Source organism: Cotesia typhae, unplaced genomic scaffold, assembly GCF_013202065.1.
Source record: "Cotesia typhae breed Kobodo isofemale line unplaced genomic scaffold, CoteBio_Ctyphae scaffold_152, whole genome shotgun sequence".
Lineage (NCBI taxonomy): Eukaryota > Metazoa > Arthropoda > Insecta > Hymenoptera > Braconidae > Cotesia > Cotesia typhae.
The window spans coordinates 1,087,937-1,108,635 of NW_027423776.1; the positions used below are offsets into that span (position 1 = coordinate 1,087,937).

The 20,699-nt window shown below is 26.0% G+C and overlaps 1 protein-coding gene across 1 annotated transcript; it reads left to right on the forward strand.

Annotated features, from left to right (window-relative positions):
- The first annotated feature begins 9,005 nt into the window (after positions 1-9,005).
- Positions 9,006-15,204, forward strand: LOC141535899 (uncharacterized). Its single transcript, XM_074256064.1, has 8 exons — positions 9,006-9,302; positions 9,388-9,634; positions 9,747-10,324; positions 11,623-11,916; positions 11,989-12,345; positions 12,949-13,154; positions 13,220-13,550; positions 15,185-15,204. Exons 4-8 carry the CDS (start codon positions 11,703-11,705, stop codon positions 15,202-15,204), a joined length of 1,128 nt encoding a protein of 375 aa, XP_074112165.1. The 5' UTR covers positions 9,006-9,302; positions 9,388-9,634; positions 9,747-10,324; positions 11,623-11,702.
- Positions 15,205-20,699: the final 5,495 nt, after the last annotated feature.

Below are 20,699 nucleotides of genomic sequence, written 5' to 3' on the forward strand. Positions count from 1 at the left end.
TGTTTTTATTATAGAAAGTAATAAAAATTAAATGTTTAATATTTTTTTTATTATTATTTGAACTTCAATTCACATATCTAAATTACTGATAATTTTAATTTAATTGCAATAAAGAGTTTAATTTAATTTTTATACGTACCAAAACTTTTACATCATAAGTATTTGACACACTTGTTTGAGGCACGACTTTAGCGATTATGACACTTGCAAAATTATTTTGTTTTTCAACTACACCATAAACATGATTAGAGTTAAATAATTTTTTCCCTTTTTCATCATTTTGGCCACGTATAATATTATTGACAACTGGTTGAAAACCATATTTTATTATTTTTTCCATTATTTATAAATATTTTATGTTGTTTATAATGAATGTTTTGATCCCACTATCTTTGGCAAAAGAACACTAGAGAGCGCTTACTTCGACAGTAGTGCTGCCTCTATATTTCACGCACGATCCCTATGATATAATAGATGTCGTTTTGATTGCAATACTGTAATGTCATCAGCGGAATCCGTAAGATGACGCTGCAATCAGGAGGCGCGAATTTAAATTGTCCGATAATATGTAAAACTATAATTGTTAAAAACAAATACAACATCCGGTTAAATCAACGTCCAAAAAGAAATCTTTATGGCTCATAAATTTTGGGTAACACTCTTTTGGAGTAAACAATAAATAAATAAATCCTTGTAAACCTCTTCGTAACGAAAAAATATACACTCGAATATGACCCACACGTGTCGCCTAACAATTAGACCTTTGTGGAAACACATAAAAAGAAAACACATGTTGAACCTTTCAAGGGGTTCCCTTAACCATTTAGATATCCTACAACAACATTTCCCAAAAGCAATAAAATATAAATACAAAATAAGAAAACTTAAAATTATAAAATTCAAATAACAATGGCACGGTTGTTACATGAATAATTAAGGAAATATTAAAATAACTTTTAAATATTCATCGTAAATTGGAAATTGTATTTCTATAATAAGTAATATATTTTTATAATCGACTCATTTTTATATATATATGTATCGAAATGGGTTTTCTCTGTGGTTTCCCCGTGTCACTGTTCCAAGAGCCTGAGAGAAAGGGGTGAGGAGCAGGGCAAATGCGATACACCATGCACAAGTCAGACCACAGCCGCAACAATAGAAATTAATTAATGAATAATTATGTTATTATAATAAGATCACTGTTGATAAGTAAATGATAGTATTCAAAATTAACTTAATAATAATAATAATAATAATAATAATAAGTTAGTATAATAGTATTATAATGTTAACAATAATAGTAATTACAAAATACAAACATACGAATAATTGTAGTAACAATAATAATAATTAGTGTTGATATTAACGATATTTAAAGTAGATATGATGATAGTAATCTAAGTTAATTAATAAAATAGAAACTTAAGGTATAAGAAACTTGGTGTAATAAGACAACCCCTACCTAATATATATATATATATATATATATATATATATATATATATATATATATATATATATATATATATATATATATTTTCAGTTTCTTATATTGTAGATATACATGTAAAAAGCAATAAGTATAAGTGTATTTCGAGATAAGTTTAGTTGTATGTATTAGTGTAAGCGTCAAGCGAAGTACGAATTGTAATAGTTTGAGTATATATGTGTGACGTACGGAGGGGAGACGTGAGGTCGGAGGTTTCGAGCCGATATTTTTGTAACTCACTTCTCCTTGAGAGCCCAGAACTGTATAATCTACCCTCTGTAATTCAAATCATAATCTTATATTTAAATGTTTAGTCAATAAATGAAATAAGTACATTTTACACGATTTAATAACCAAATAACAAGTCGTTCAGTATAATTAATTTAAATTCAAATTTCCTTTTCCCGCACTGGAACCGAGTATTTTAATACTCTCGGGCGAAAAAACGACGGTAGGTAACGCTCGAGTCAATAAAACAATTCGCAACTAGATGGAGGCATAACAGCTGCAATCAAATAGCGCCACCTATCTGAATAAAAATTTTTTCGCAGTTGCATTGGGAATTTTACTCCATCGGGATCCTGGGTTAATGGGATTATACCCTATCAAAAATCTTGGGTATCGAAATCTTGGTAATCGGAATTTACCGCTAAAAAGTTGACATGGAAGTGTAATATTGGAAAAAAACGATTAGGTGCTCCTAATTGCTCACTGATTGCTCAATCAAAATCCGCAATTGCTCACTTAATTAATTAATTATTTAATTAGTTATTAACAATTAAAAATACAAAAGTTATTTGTGCTATTTTTCAATGAAGCAATTAACTTTTCTTAAATTTTTTAATTCTAATAAATTGCTCACAGGTTGCTCCTTCGATTTCAGACTTTTTTTATGGGATACCTTTTGTTAATTCAAAATTAATTAAAAATAAATATCATTGCTCATACAGTCATTGCTGGATGACGTCACACAAGACTTCAGGAGCATCCCATTTATGCGCATGTGCAGAATTATTTCTGCGCATGCGCATAACATTATAGGCGCGCAGATTTTTTAAATTTAAATTTGACAATTTCTCTTAAATTCATCCTACAAACAACAATAATATTATTCATGATAATTATAATAGTAATAATAATAATAATAATAATAATAATTTTACTATTACTATGAATATCATTTTTACTATTACAATCAAATTATTACTATTATTATTGTTTATTACTTTATTGTATTATATTTATATCATTAAAATTTTACCTTTATATTGCAACAAATTCGATTCTATTCGACTTTATTTATGTACTTTTTATTATTATTAATTGCAGCTAGCTGTACTTATATTATTTTTTAATAAAAAAAAAAAACATGTTCATTTCGGATATCTTTCTTTTTTGTACATTTTGGTCGTTGCACACCGTGTCCCACGATCACCAATCGGCGATTACATTAGTCTTATTGTTAATATGCAGCTATTGTAGCATGATTTTTGCATTCAAAGATTAGTTAATTGTTTTAATGTCCATCCTACGGTTATTTTTAACATTGTTTTGAAATAAATTGATAAAATTTACTTATACTAGCATAATATTTTACGAGAATAAGTTGTTAGTAATTATTTTGTATCGTATCTCCTCTACAGAAAATTGAAAAATTTCCAGGGTAAAATTTATTTAAAAAAATTTTATTCTTCCATCAATTAAAAAAATTAAAACGTTATTGAGGATCCTCTATTGAAATTTTTGTCGTTCTCTATTTTTCAAACTCTAAAGTCGTTGATTAATCTTCAAAAATTTCAACGGGTTTGTGATGTAAGTCCAAATTATATTATTTTTAAAAAGATATGTTAGAATTTTAAGTCGTGAAATTCAGTCTTCCAAATATTTTCTTGGTCTCACAAATAAAATACCTAGGAAAATAAGCTTATTTGAACATAAACTTCAATCATTCAGCTAATGCTTGTTAGCAATGAAAATATTTTTCATTTGTGTTTACGATCTAAATATCGTTGAAAATATATCTTTATCTATAAAGTATATAAATAGTTTTGTTGATAGAAGTACAATAAAACTAAAAATTAAAAAAATTTGATAGTAGAAAAGTTTTTGCATTAATCAACAAAAGGAAATTGGCAATAGATCTCAATTTTTGTTTATTTAAATTACAATCGAATAATGAATAACTACCATGTTTTATCGAAACATCGATAACAATTTTAAAAAAATTTTTAAATCGTAACACATTTAAATAATTTATAAAATCAAAAATTTTATTAATAAAGAATGCGTATGAACTTCAAGGATAAATTAAGTTTATTTTCCTTACATAATTTATTTTTACACACAATTTATCAGAAAAAGAAATGATTAGCTCTCCCGGAAAAAAAAATTTTTATGAAATTTTAAAAATTTCATGAAACTTCCTGAAATTTTATAAAATTGTCCTATTGCAAATTTATAAAATTTCATGACATTTCATGAAATTTCATAAAGTTTTATCAAATTATGTAAAGTTCCATGGAAACATCGAATTTCACAAAGTTCTTATTAAGATCCCATAGAATTTTTGGTATGAAATTCTATGAATTTTTGTTAAATTTTAAAAAGTTTTATAAACTTTTATTAAAAACCATGAAATTATTTGCATAACACTTTATAAAATTTCATAAAAATATATGAAATTTAGTATAATTTCATGAAATTTGAGATAATTTCATAAAATATCATAAGGGAACAAATCTCCGAATTTGTACAATTTTATAAAAGTATATGAAATTTCATAAAAATTTATAAAATTTTATGAATACGTATAAAATTAATAAAATTGCTATTATGATCCCATGAAATTTTTTCTATGAAATTTTGTAATTATTTATCCGATAATGAGAGAAAAACAAGATCCCTATGATGTCAATAGTTAAAAAAATACAGTGCAATTCTAACAAAAGTCATTATTTAACAAAGCGAAATTTTATTTACTTACAGTGCACAAGCCACGGCAGTCACATAGTGACTGTAAGGTTGCTAGTTATATATAATCACAAAAACCCTGGCATATAATTATGTACAATTCTATATAATTATGTATAATTGTATGTAATTATGTATTATTGTATATAATTATGTATATATCATATATAATTATATATGGATCAAATATCATTAATAATTATACATAATTTCTTTTATCCTGATGAAAAAAAAAAAATATTGAGACAAAGAAAAATTATTGAGAAGTATTGGATTGACTAGAAGATCAATACTTTTCAATATTTTTTTTTTTTTGTCTCAATACTTTTTTCATCAGGGATATACCTGGGTTGTCAGTTGTCCAACCATTTCTTTCAAGCGTCGTATGCATCTAATTATGGAACTTGAAAAAGAAAAAAATTTTAAATAGAAAACAAGAATAACTCGATAAAAAAATTTTAATTACTTGTGAATATGTTAACAATCTTACAGATTTAGAAAAACCCAACGTCCTAACACCAAGAATAAGTAATGTCTATCAAAAACAGCATGGAGTTTTCAACGTAATTTTCTTCATAAAGCTTAAAATTAGCTTGGCCGTTCAAATCAAATAAATAACGCATAGCTACAACTATGTCTCTTAATATTTAACGAGAAATTGCTATTAATTATAATTTTTCTGATAAATGTTTTTAAAAATTTGCTACTGTAAAAATTTCCTGCTGGAATGAATGCAACTGAATGAATCTAACCACTATCATTAGATGAGCTGGGAAATTGAGTAAAAAAGTTTCTAATAATGATTCAGCTCCCTAGGACCCAAACTTGAGTGAACATATATTTTTTTATATAAGCACCAAATACCCATATCTTGAAATCAATTTATTTCGATACAATAACTATTATATCAATACCCACTTTCTAACATATCGTAACCCACATTTAGAAAATTTTACAGTAGACGGCTTAAATGGGATTTGATGAATAAAAATAGTTATGAAACAATTTGACGTATAAATTTTTTTATAAGATAATAAAACAATAATATTGTAGTGATACTATTTTTCAAAAAAAAGTGAAGGTGTCAAATTTTGAGGGTTATGACATGTTAGAACCGTTGCATCGATGTGGATGCTGATCAATCGCAGACACAGTTGATCGAATTAGTTGCTTTGTATGCGTCGAAAGCCACTAATGAACAGCTATCATTCTGAATCCTGAACTAATAGTATATTTATTTTTAGAAATTATTAAAAATAATTATAATTCATCCTTGTTAATCATCCAGAACTTGAGAGAATAGGGGAAATTAAATTTTGAACGTTTATATAATGTATTTTTTTCATATGCTAACATCAAATTTGACATAAAACAAAACTAAAGCCATTTAAAAATAATAGTAAGAAGAATTTATAATTAATGTAATGAATATAAATATTAGTGTTGATAATTTCCATTTCACTTTAACAGATTAATTTTCGTTTTTAACTCTTAGAATTTTTATTGGATTAATTTTTATGAATTAAAAAAGATAGAAAATGACAAAAATAATTTCTAATAATCCGTTAAATAATATTTATCATTAAAACAACCAAAGCTAACAAACATAAATTTTATAATTTATAGATTAAATCAATTACTCTAAAAATTGCCAAAGAAAAATGTAATGACTATTTCAAACAAATGAATTAATTTTCAAAAACTAAAGCTTGCTTCTTGAAAAAATCACAATTTTGGTTAATGTCATGAAAAAGTACACATATCTACTTTTAAATTTAGTAACATCTTGAAATATTTTTTTAAATATTTCAATTTGTGCAACTTTAAAAGGAAAAACGAACAGAAATAAATAAGATAAAATCAAGTATTGTTTCGATTACTTCGTTTTCAATACAATTAATTGATTTAATTCGTAAAACATATTTTAGTATAAGTTGAAAAATTCGTAAAAAAGTTTCTAAACATCAGACAAATTTTAATTATAGTTTTTCTTACCTTTTACATTTAAAATGAAAAAAAAATTTTTTTATTTTTCTACTATTTATCTAGAAAAAAAAATCATCAATAGTTTTTACACCTGTTAGTTTTACTAACATAGATGAAAATCATAGAATGGAGGTCATTCGATCAAAACATTTCTATTTCTCTTGATTTTAAACATAACCATCTTTATTAGCTCCACATGACTATTTTATTAATTTTTAAAGTCTAATTGAGACACGTAGCATTCATGTGATGAGCTTTCCATATTTGAGTTAATCTCCAATCTGAATAAACTGTTTAAAAATATGGCTTTCATTGTTATCTGGAAATACTGCTAGAAAATTAAAAATTAAAATATAATTTTGATTCTATCTAAGTTAGTTAATTTAGAATTGATTAATCAATCATTTAGAGTATGCTCGCAAACTTGTTTGTGTTATGATGGAGAACAGAGGCTCTTTTGCTTTTCGTAATAAAAATATTATCCATGATATAAACCACTGATACACAAGTAAGCTAACGAAACCGTTAATTCCGACCAGTTTTAGCCAATTCTTGCACCGATGAAAAATAATTTATATTAACGTAGTTGTTAATTTTTTATTTTGTAAATTTATTATATTAATGATTGAATTTCAGTAGTTACTACCCCACTATAACCAGGAGAAAACATAGAAAAACTCAATTATATGTATTTTTCCTGTGATTAGTTTTTGCGGAATACATTGTATGAGCCTGTTTTTTATTTATATCACCGTATTATTTCTTATTAGAGTGTGGCTATTCGGACACTCTCTAATTATACATATTTAGATAACATATTTATATTTTTATTAATTCAATGTTATTTATCTCAATCAGTACTATATACACATGGGCTCAAAATTAATTTGAAGGTTATCAAAAATTTATTAGGGTAATTTTTTGTCCAGTGATACCGCAATATGCTATGAGTTAGTTCTCTGGTTTTTATCTATCAGAAGTAAAGGTACATAGTAAAAATAAAGACGCTACAAGTATTATAAAATATTTATAATTAATATTAAATCAACTAATATGAATAATTATCTAATTATCGCGGATTGAAAAACTTGCCCGAAGAACATCATCATTTTGAAAAATTTTCACATGGAGTGCTGAATTTGCACAAGTATATGTTGTGAGTGCTTAGTGGAACGCACTCCTTGCATTTGAGTTCAAGCACCCACCATATTGTTCTTCTTATTCGGGTAAATAACCAGCTAATTAACTGGTTACAACAGTATATGAGAGTTATGAGAGTGCTTAACGGAACGCATCCCTTGCATTCGATTTCGAATAAAGTTATGATCTGATTCGATGTTTAGTAAGTTTTTATTGCTGTAGATGTCTCAATATTATAGTTTGATTCGTTTGATTCGGCTCAGATTGGCGGGCTCTTTAAAATTCGCTAAAGAATACGAAAGTATTCCTGTTATGGACTGTCATGAATAATAATTAATATTATTATTAACTTATACTAGTTAGGATGAGGATTTGGTATTTGATATTATAAATGATGAGATTTTGTATGCAAGTTATAAGGAATACAGTAAAAGCTCTTAAAAATTACCCAGGTTGTCTTTCTCGCTCCTATTAGTGTTTTATGAGAAATTGAGACAGAACTACCGTAACTTTAAACAGCTTTCACTGTATATTGTAAGATATTTCATGTACAGGAGTTACTTGCTTACTGCTATGACTTAATTTTTCTAAGTTTTACATCGAATTAATTATTTATTTTAGAGGAGAGATTTTAGCTTTAGGGGTTGGATTTATTATAAGAATTATTTCTAATTGGTCGTTTTTCTTCAAGAGTGGGACTCAAAATAAAAGTGACACCTTCGTTTAGTTTTCTCTCAGAAAAGTGAAACTAACCATGTGTTTAACACATGGCATCGTAGTCGTTGCTTGGTTAGAAGAAAAGCCATAAAAAGGGAATATTTAGTTTAGCCTAGGATAATAGAGTCCTTCATTCAAAGTCATAAATTGTAGTATTTTGCTAGAGTCTCTAAGAAATAGAGATGTATTTGTTATTTAAGATTTTTGTTTCTCCTTTTATAGCTTTTCTCAGGATATTATATTTTATTTTCCTCTCGAGTGACCATTCTATATTTAAGTATTACATGTTTTATTTTCTTTGTTACGATATTCTTATTATTTCTCTTAAAATAATTATTCTTATAATTATATTATTAATCAATTATTTGTTTGATTTGAATTTAAATAAATCGCTAATTTATATCCTATGTAGATGGCGGCATGTACTGCTACATCACAATAGTTCCACTACCTGCCATATTGTTGTTCTTCACATTTGGGTAAATAACCAGCTAATTAACTGGTTAAAATAGTGTCATGTGAATAAGATCGTAATTTTCTATTTTTAACCTTTATCATGCATGAAATGACTAGACATTTGAAAATTTTTCAAATTATTATGATAAATTAATTCATTATAATGTTGAAAAAAAAATCAGCATGTTAAAATTATGATAAAATATGAATGATAATTAAGCAGGGATTTCAGTACAAGTTAATTGTATTCAAGATTTACTGATGTATACAAATTGACCATTCATGGAGTCTGCTTCAATTTACAACTATGGAGCTATGGAGAGTAGAAGACTACTTTATGGAGAGTAAAAGACTACTCTCCGTATATGGAGCCTATACACTCCAGGTGTATGTGTATAGGCTCCATATTTTGACACCTAAACAAATATAGGATATTTTAATTTTCAAACTATAAATTATTGTAAAAATAATTGTAGGTGATAAAAATTAAATTGTGCAGTCTACATAATGCCAGTTCATCGAGAATTAACGTCCTATCATGGTAAATTGTTCTTATTATTTTATGTGTTTATTGAACCCATTAAATAATTTTAATTTTGTAATGAATTTTGATCATTTATTTACAGGGAAAACTAAAGTGATATGCTGTAGGGTTATTATTTTCTATATTAAAATGAGATACCTTCTATTTTCTCGGAACAGTTTCAATTGAAATTAGAAAAAGACACAAAATAACGCTGAGGGCTGTAAAAGTGATATATTTACCTACACAAAATGACTTTATGTGTATTATTTGTTGAGATTTCATAGATTAAAGAATAGAACTATCTCAAGGATGTCTGATAATTTGGGAGAACTCCTGCGAAGTAATCGGTAAGTTTAATTATTTAATCAAAAAGTTATTTAATTTTTATTTTTAAAGTTTTCTAATTTTACAATTAATAATCAATTTAACTAAGTTATTACTTTATTACCTTCTTTGTAGATTAATAAAGAATCTGTCGGCAGCTACTAAAAAATTCACAAAGACGATAATACTGTCATATATTACGGCTAGTTTGGTGGTATGACAAGGGATCTTTGCATAAATCGTTTTCAAACTGAGATTGATTAATTTTTTTTTTTTTTAATTACTGACAGAATTTTGAAATCAGATCAATATCAATATTTTTGGAGTTTTTTTTTTAATTTATTATTTATTCTGTGAAAGTATAGTTTTTTCTTTCATCGATTTACAGCAGGATTAATTTCTTTTTCTAAGCTAAATTGTGAATAAATAGTTGTGAAATGTCCTAATAAATGTGTATATATTATTGTATTATATGTATAATATCTATTTATGATATGCTAATATTTTCAGAAAAAAAAACATCTCACCAGGTTGTTCGCTCAGCAGTGATCATCACTTGATTGATGATTAGAAAAATCAAGGTTAAAGATTGAAGAAATAATAATAAAATCACGACTAAACTACTGATCCAATTAATACCGTTCGTGTATTATTAGTACTCCAAATACATACTCGCTATTGAGTTACTCAAAACTAAAAAAATTGGACATCAGGTATTTTATTAATCTTTTTACTTTTTACTCATTTTGATTTATTTTTATTCAACAACTTAATAAAGTTTGTTTTGAGAATAATGATCTAATTTATTTATAAACCATAAAAATAAAAATTTTCCTTAAGTATTTATTTTTACACTGATAAAAAAATTAATTTGAATCAGGAAAGAAAATCTTAAACCAAGGAAATTTTTCTTCATCACACAAAATTTTTATTCAATTTAAGAGAGTCAGTTTTTAGAAATAATTTCATTAAATCAAGTTATTTTTTTATTTGTGTATTATAATAATATTATTACTATTATTATTATTATTATTTTTATTATTTTTATTTATTAATTGGTTTAATTTTTAATTAATGTGCCTTTATAACAATGATATGTTGAAACCTACAAATTTTTATTCACTTTCAGCAATGTCGATTGATTTTAGTATAAAATTTATAGCTTAATTTTTATTATTTCCCCGCTCCCCCATTATATCTTGATATAATTTTAAACAATAAGTTCACTAAACAGACACATTTGTTTCTAAAAAATAAGTATTGTTATATTACATTTAAATAATATCTTTTGAATTTCTTAAGTTTCCCGCTATACCGATTCATTGAGAAAAACAAATGACAATCAAAATGACTAAACTAATTTTATTATTATTTCACATGCCCGTAACAAAAAGTTTTATATTCAATTAATAATTTTATAATTTGTTTATTTATTTAAATATATTAAAGTAAATAACAATATGACAACTTGGGCGGCAGTCCCATTTGTGGAAGTGATAAATCACGTTGTAAAATTCGATATTTGTACTGATAATGGAAAAATTAAATCCAGAGGTGATCCAATTTGGTCAGAAGTATGTAAAACTTGGAAATTACCCTCTGGAAAATATTTAAAATCACCTGTAGCATTATTTTTTGATTTTCAACAAAATCGACATCAAATTTATGATCGCTATGTACAAGAGCGAGGTTTAAATTTTCTCAGACTAGTGATAATAAATGTACTATCTCCTTAGAAGCTGGAGATGCAATTGACATTCCTGAAAGCAAATCAAAATTCATAGGTTTTTATATTAATTTTACGAAAGAAGAGTGGTTAAAAATTAAACCAGTAGAGAAATTAGATTGTAATAATAAAAATATTATATTTTACAAAGTGGCTGGACTGATATTATCTCTGAATTAATTTATATTTCTCAAAAATTACCTTGTGCGTTTAAATTTCCACAGCAATGTGTTCAGTATCTTAATAGTGAAAATAATATTGATAAATTTATTGTGAAAATTTCAGGTTCATGTACTGAAAAGTCATGCAAAGCTGCACTTCTTGGTGAATGTATTTTTACTTTTAGTGAAGATGAAAATATAAGGATGCTCATACATACACAAAATACTATTGACGCTCCTCATTCAAAAAAAAAAAGAGCTATTACTGGTGATAAAAGACGCGAATATGCAGAAGCTTTACAATTGCAGAAAGGCGATTTGTTCAAGAGAAGACTTATTACAAAGTACCAAGAATATGGAGAACAGGCAGCTCCTATAATTCCAAATACACCGGTTATCACTCAAATACGTCATGAAGGTAAAAAAATTCGTTTAAATATCCAGGGAAACTTATGGGAATCACTAAAATCTTTAATACACAATAATGTAGAGCTTCAGGGAGTCATTAAACAAGTTGGATTTGATAAATTTTTTCTTATATATTGGACTCATCAGCAAAGTGATATTTACAATGATCTTGTGACATTGGAATCCATAGTGTCCATAGATGCTACTGGGAGTGTGGTGCGAAAAATTTCTTTCCTTCAAAACTACGACAGTGGCCCGATATTTTTGTACCAAATCGTGATTTATATCGGCTCATTAATTGTTCCAGTTTGCCAGATGTTGTCTGAAAGACATGACACAAAAATAGTGACGTTCTGGCTTCACGAATGGATTTCTTCAAATGTTAAAGTACCTTTGGAAGTAGTAACGGATATGTCACTGGCATTACAAAATGGTTTATGTAGCTTTTTGCCAAATGTCTTATAAGCAATACCTGTCTCACTGTTATCAATTCCTATTGGGAAAAACCAAAGTTTTAACACGTCCATATGTGCGGATCGACATCGCACATTTAATACATAGTGTAGCAACACAGAAATGTTTTTATCGGTGAAATTTGTAGTCAAGGATTTTTACTTAAGAGCTATCGGTTTGATGAGTACCATAGAAGATTTGAAGGATGTTGTAAAAATGATGAAAGTTTTGTTAAATATCAGTCAGAATGAATACGGATGTAAAGATGATATTAACTGGATCCTTACGAGAATGGAAACATTTGAATTCGATAAAACAGTGGACTATAAAAAATAAAAATTAGTAGTAGTTGTGACAAAAAAAACAACTGTGACTCACATTTAACATGTCATGATGAAGAATTAGAAGTTGATGATTCTTGTGAATCAAATTCATCAGATGATTCCTATTTATCTGATTTTATTGATAGGATCGTTAAAGAAACTCCAAATTCTATCAATTCTGATCAATCTATTAAATTTAATGATGTCAATCCTTATTTTTAAATGCAATACAAAAAAGTTAATAAAATTATTTAAACAATTTCCAGCGTGGACTAATGTTATGAGGAAGCATTATAATTCCGAAAATTATGTTGCTACTTCAGCGCGATCTGAAAATTATTTTAAATATGTTAAAGAAAATGTTTTGGAGGATCGGCAACCAACTCGTGCGGATATGTTTTTAATCCAGCATTTGCAAACAATTTCACCAAGAGTAATAGAAGCAAGAGCTGCTTACGATAAACATCAGATGGTTAAAAAGACCTTAAAAAATTCTAAAAAAATATTGAACGTAAAGAATGTGTTCTGAATTTTGAGGAAAACTGGAGAAATAAAAACAAGAATGAAGAAACTGAAGATATAACTTTAGCTGATAATCAAAATGAATTTTCTGATGATAGTATTTCTATGAATGACGTTAATGTAGTAATTGATAAATGTAAAATTAGTGCAAATAAAAGTGAAATGAATCAGTGTGAATCGTCTGAGGAAGACACTCCAAGTTTACCATCTGATTCTGAGATGAAATCAACTTCTTCAGTACTCAAGCGACAGTTGACTCCTCTTGTAACTTCTGGGGACACATCTACTAAATTTTCTATCGATTTTAGAGATTCAAATGCAAGCAAAGAAAATAATAATTTATTAAGTAATAATTTAGAATTTATTAAACCTAAGTTTCACTCTACCCCAAATACTACTTGCGATTCATCAACAACTTTACATTTATCGTTTAAAAAAAATCAGGAAAATAATTTTTCCATAATATTAAATGAGTCACCGATTAAATTTAAAATTAATGAGAATAAAATATCAGTTAAGCGAGAACGTTTATTCCACAGCACTTCATCTCAACCAACTAAACGGGGTAAATACGTTAATCCATTTCCCGAAGTAAAAGCATTCCATGAGAATGCTAATAGAAATTTAAAAAAAAAAAAAAAAAAAAATGATTAAAAATGGTTCGGGAATGGGTTCTCAAAAAATTGATAATTTAAAAATATCACTCCAAAATACTTGTCCGTTTGATACCATTACTGAACTTTTATCTTTTGCGTATTTAAATTTTAAAAGTTTTCAAAACTTTATAGATAATCAAAAAAGCATGTCAGAATTTTTAGAAATCTTGCAATTTTATGCTAAATCTGGTGCAAATGCAGAATTTTACAAGAAAAGATTTAAACTTCTACGTAAAATTTTTGAGAAAGACTTTACTATTACCTGTACAGATGATGTGTGTAAGTTAATAGAACAATTATTGATTCATTATGAATCACTCACGGAATATACTCACTGTATTCAATGCAAATCTTTGCGACAAAAAAATGTCAGTTTTCTATGTTAACGCTGGATTAATATGGAAAAAGGATTTGATTATTTAGAAGCAAGTATTTTAAATGATATTGAAAAAAACTTTTTATTGTAAAAATGTAATAAAACTATGATTGGTCGAACAATAGATATAGATTCGTATGTATGTTTGGGGATAGATCACTTTTATGAAAAAAACTACTTACTTCTAAAAAAAAGGTGAACAAGCTCTGGTAAACAGTAATTTAAAAGAAATTCCAATAAATCTCAATTTAAAAAATAAAAAATATATGTTAACTGGTGTGATTGAATTCCAACCGGCTGATTCACTGATTAAAATTGGACATTTTGTCACCTATACCCGAACAATCCAAAACAAATGGACTGAATTAAATGATTTAAGAAATTCACCAACAATATTAAAAGCTAAATTACCCAATGTACGAGTTTCTTTATTACTTTATGTTTTGGTATAAATAATTATGGATAAAATATGATCTAATTAAAAATATTTTTGTAAAAGTAAAATTAAAAAGATTAAAAATAATATAATTTTAAAAATCCGATTTTAAATCATTTAAATCATTTATTGCATTTATTCTTTCAGAAAATCTTTACAAATCAAATTATATAACAGCCAGGTTAAAATTACATAATGTGGTATGTAAAAATTTCAGGTAACTATAATTTCATTTTTATTATTCATTCATTTCTCATTATTTCATTTTAAATCTTCAAGTATTAGTTATTAAATTTTAAGACAGGTGATAAATTTTAAAGCTGCTCGATTATTAGAAGTTTACAATTTTACAAGTAAATCTTTAATTGACATTAGTAGTAGTATACTCCTTTATTTACTTATTATTAAATGCTGATCAAAGATACGAAATCATCAATATAGCTAGTTAAGTAGATATTCTGGCAACCCAAGAATGACTCACTTTTGAATTTTTATAATAATTATTTTTTTAGTATCGCTGACAATATTGTGATTATTAACTATCATTAAAAAGTTATGAATTAATAGTTATTTTAAAATGATGTCCCTGATAAATGTTTTTATACGTTAGTTTTTAATAAACATACAAGATTTCATTGTTTTATTCGTAGGGATCAAGAACATCATTCTATTTAGAACTGTTTTTCTGAATGAGAAAAAAATTCAAGTATTATATAATTCCGTTGAAAAAAATTTGATAATTTGTGGTACGCATTTTTCAAAAAACGCTGGGATATTTTGTAAAATATCAAATCTGTTACACTTGAACTTACTTTGGTCACCAGTGCAACAAATGCGGTAGCAGTTGTTGCATCTTTTTATAGATATGAGTCGATAGAGGTGAAACAATTGATGATGTACTACGTTTGCTTTCCTTTTTGATAATTACCTATAACAAAAACGTCTGGATATATGCTGCAATTAAATTCTATAAAGATATCAATAAGGTAATGAGATGAGATGAATAAAGTAACAATAATGCAAAACCAAGAATTAGTTGATTTACCCGCTGTCAACGACTATTAATATTTTATTAAGAACTTTTTTAAATGGCAAAAATAATTAATAATTATAACAAATTGCCAGTAAAATTTAAGTTGAAACATCATAATTGATTTTAAACCTATTTAAACTTCTTTTTCCATTGACGGTCTCTGATAATATAATTTTTTATTCATAGAATATGTCAAATTGTAAAAAAATGAGTATTTTAACCTATATATATGTATTAAAAAAATTAAAATATTACTTAATGATTTTCTTAACAACATGAATTTATTTATTATATTTTTGTAAATTTTATTTTTAATTATTATAATTTAATTAATGGGTAGATTTCATTGAAATTATGAACTATTCATATAATTTTAATAATTAAAAACATTTGTGTATAGATTATAAAATCCACGTGGTCACGCTTATATAATTTTTTTCTATATGAATCAAAGTAAATATTAATAAACTTTATTAAACTATATTAAACTCTTTAAAAGATTATTTTATGGGTAATAATTATAATTGAAATCTTGAAGTATGGTTATAATAAAGTTTATGTTATGAAAAGTAATATATATAATCTATATATATATATATATATAAATAAATTGCTGTTTATATATAGAAATGAATTACTAATATTATTAACACGTAACTTCATTAAATTTTTTACATTGATTAGATTAAATAAAGAATAATAAATTTTCTTAACAAGTATGAGAAAAACAAATTAAAAACCAGAAATCATAAAATGAATTATTGGAAATTTTATAGAAAAGTAAGGTTATGATTATATATACGAATCATTATCACGAATCATAATAAATATATTCATTACGGTACACTTATTGAAATATAAGATACGTAAAAGATGTAGAAGTGCTTAATTTTTTTATGAGATGGGCTCTTATTTTTATTTGAAATTATTTTATTATAAGGAACTAAAACCAACGCTGTACAAGTTATTATGGCCAAACAATGGATTAATTGCTAATTAATATTTCTTTAGTTTAAATTTAAATTGAATCAACTAACTACTATATTGTCGTTCTTGATTACTTAAAAAAATAGTAACAATTAGAACTTTTCGTATAAAGAATACTTGCGTTATTAATAAACTTTGTATATACGGTTCTTTAAGTGAGCAAATATATAACACCGAGTGTTGGATATTAAATAATTAATTTACGTTGATATTGCATACAATAAAAATCTTTTTGAAATTAATGTAAATAGTTTGTATGATAATGAAAAAATGTTTAATTAATTATCTTAAATTGAAATTTTTAGAATTTAGACGAGAACTACAAAACAATTAAATAATTGAAATATAAAAAAAAATTTTTGGAAGTAAATAATATTTTTGTAATTATTTACTCTCTTTCTAAATTATAAATAATTGATGTACCTTTACTGTATTTATTAAAGGTGCTTCGATCAATCTGTACATGATTTTTATCATTCATTACCTTGGCATTCTTCAGCAGATTGGTGAACCTTTTTTCTTTATTAAATTCGAACCTAGATACCAATAAAAAATTGAAATATTAAATGTAACCTGTTTCTTAATGACTAAATCACATATTTAAATATTTATAAATGCTTTAAAATAGTTGCAATTTGTATGTATACATCAAATTGTGCCTCATTCAAAATATGATTGTCTTTTAATCATAAATATTAATAAAATTGTATGATTTTATAAAAATTTTTCCATACTTAAATTTAAAAAATTTTTGACACTATAGTGTATACATATTTTATAGCAAATAAGACAACGTTTTTTACAATAAATTTTGAATTTAAAAGAAATTTAATTTTTGTTTTTTCTTCCCTATTTACTTTTCTAGGAAAGTATCATCTTCGATTTTGTTAAATTGATATATTTAACTCTTCACCTCAATCAAAATAAAATTAGTGACTGTTATTTTTACTGAAATAAATACTAAAAAAAGGAAATAAAAAAATTAATAAGCCCTCAATTTTTAAATAAAACATATAATTGATAAACTTATATAAATAGTTTATTAAATAGGTTATATATATATATATATATATATATATATATATATATATATATATATATATATATATATATATATATATATATATATATATATATATCATTCTTTTCTACCCTTTGAAAAACATTTTTGAGAATTTTTTCAAATTTTTTTGTCTCACCCAAAAAAGTTATGAATTTAAAAAAATGGCTTTATCATTTTCAAATAGCCATAAGTTTTAAACTTCCCGCTAAGAAAATTGAAAATTTTCAAAAGTCGGGAAGTTATTGGATTTACCCCATTTTGAAAAAATCGAATTTTCATCAGATCTCGACGTTTTGAAGTCCTAGGAAGCACTTCTGACTATTCCCGCGAGGGTGTCACTATGTGTGTGTGTGTGTGTGTGTGTGTGTGTGTGTGTGTGTAAACTTCTAATTACTTTTAAACGGTTCAACCGATTTCATCGCGATCCTTATTATTAATAATATCATTGTTGTTTGTAGGATGAATTTAGGAGAAATTGTCAAATTTAAATTTAAAAAATCTGCGCGCCTATAATGTTATGCGCATGCGCAGAAATAATTCTGAAGTCTTGTGTGACGTCATCCAGCAATGACTGTATGAGCAATGATATTTATTTTTAATTAATTTTGAATTAACAAAAGGTATCCCATAAAAAAAAGTCTGAAATCGAAGGAGCAACCTGTGAGCAATTTATTAGAATTAAAAAATTTAAGAAAAGTTAATTGCTTCATTGAAAAAATAGCACAAATAACTTTTGTATTTTTAATTGTTAATAACTAATTAAATAATTAATTAATTAAGTGAGCAATTGCGGATTTTGATTGAGCAATTAGTGAGCAATTAGGAGCACCTAATCGTTTTTTTCCAATATTACACTTCCATGTCAACTTTTTAGCGGTTCGGAATTTAGGTTAACTGTTTCTATTTCATCGGGATTCTTGGTTATCGGAATTATATCCAATCGAAAATCTTGGCTATCGGAATCTGGGCTATAGGAATTCAAGTCATCGGAACCTATGTTATCAGTTGTTGTTTAAGTCATCACTTTCATGGCTATAGAGTTCTATCCGAGAAGTGAAGTCACAAAGTCTCAACTCTGACTCCTCAGCTTCACTTTCCCCCACTATGGTTACACGTATACACTTATACTATTGCTAGAACTACTCTTATACATAGTGCGTAATATACTATCTTACATGTACTTATATAAACTTACTTTTATATAACACTTATTATTTGCGGCTGCGGCCGGCTTACATATTCATGTACCTGTATTTACCTGGCTTTAAATTCAGCACAGCGACCTAGGGAAACCGCAGAATACCTGGTCGAGGTACAGACAGTAATGGTAACATAATATCAGATCGTTATTAACAATGATCATCCTTATCTATTATTTATAATTTAATTAACATATATTCATTAGAATCAATTAACGTGTTATAATTTTAAAGTATTATCTGCTCAATAAATTATATCAGATGCGGATTTTACTTAAATATTTGCTAATCATTTCTAAATTCAATTTAATACCATTTACTTTTCAATTATTCTAATATGTAATTAAATTTGTCTAAAACCATTGTAACATTAAATCCATACATATATACACATGTTGTCGCGTCTAAATACTCATTACTTATGTTATTTAGTTACTTAAAATAAAGTGGATAAATAAGTTATTATTTATTTATTTGTTGTTAAATTCAGTTGAAGTGCCTTGTTTTTAGAGAACAAGAGACCGTTGACTTTCCACACGTGTCTTTTATGGCTTTTCTTTTAAGGACTTGAAGTTGTCAATGTGGCAAGGACATGTTCTGTGTTTACTCGAAGATTTTATGGTTTTTCAGAGCCTAATACTATATTCCTTTGTATTATTTTCTTGAGATTAAAGTTTCTCTTTCGAAGACACGTGTGCACTCAACGACCAAACTCAGCAATTAAATCAAATAGAAATTCTAAATCTATATAAAATATAAATATAAATTTAAATTATAAATGTAACTAATTAACATATTCAAATTCTGTTTTATCTGACAAGTAGTGTCACCTGCCAGATGCAACCCAAAGCATTATAGTTATTGCGACATAACAGCCATAATAATTTGAATGATTTAATTTAACTTGTGATAAATTATAAATAATACATATTATTTTACATACAAAATTGTTGTAGTCCATAAATTAAAGTATAGTATTCTCCTTAAACAAACAATGAACAAATTAACTTTATCAACATTTCTCAGAACTATAAAAAGTACTCAAACAAGCTTGCTCGTGTTACTCGACAATTTCGACAATTAAACCTTTGTGAAAACTAATAAAAGAAAAGCCATGTATTAAATGTCCTTCAAGGGTTTGTTAGTTACATATACATTTTCGTTAAGCATTTTCAAAAAGTCATGCAAGAAATTATAAAATAGAATAAGACCATAGAACCAAGCCAACAATAATACTATTTATTATTGTTAATAATATTTAATAATAGTTAATATTCATTCAAAGGGACAATATCTCATATTAATTAAAAAACGAAATGATAATTGATCTGCAATACATATGTTAAATTCGAACATCTGAATCATATCAGTCCAACAAGTAACGTTTGGGAATTAATAGTTAACTTGTAATTATGGTAGATAAACTTTGCATAAGTATATTCATAATTTTATAACAATTTAATTATAATAAATAATAATAATGTTCTAAAGTTAATATTGTTGTTAATTCATAAGCCATAAGAATTTAAGATATAATTGTGAACTCGTGAGCTCAAGTATGTATTTGTGTATGTATCAAACAAAATATATATAGGCACAAACATGGACGAGTATAAGTATTTAGTGTATAAGTCAGAATCTTAATATTAAAATAGAGATGAAATGTATGTGAAACCAATTTATTCGTGATATGATTGGTTGAAAATAACTATTCTCATTATGATTGGTTGAAAGTGAATATAATA

Bases quoted from the DNA above. Each gene is read 5' to 3' on its own strand.
- LOC141535899 (XM_074256064.1), top strand. From the start codon at position 11,703: ATGCTCATACATACACAAAATACTATTGACGCTCCTCATTCAAAAAAA. The intron at 11,917-11,988 runs GTAAAAAAATTC...ACAATAATGTAG, and splicing joins CACTCAAATACGTCATGAAG to AGCTTCAGGGAGTCATTAAA. The intron at 13,551-15,184 runs GTAATAATTTAG...TTATTTTTTTAG, and splicing joins AGAAAATAATAATTTATTAA to TATCGCTGACAATATTGTGA.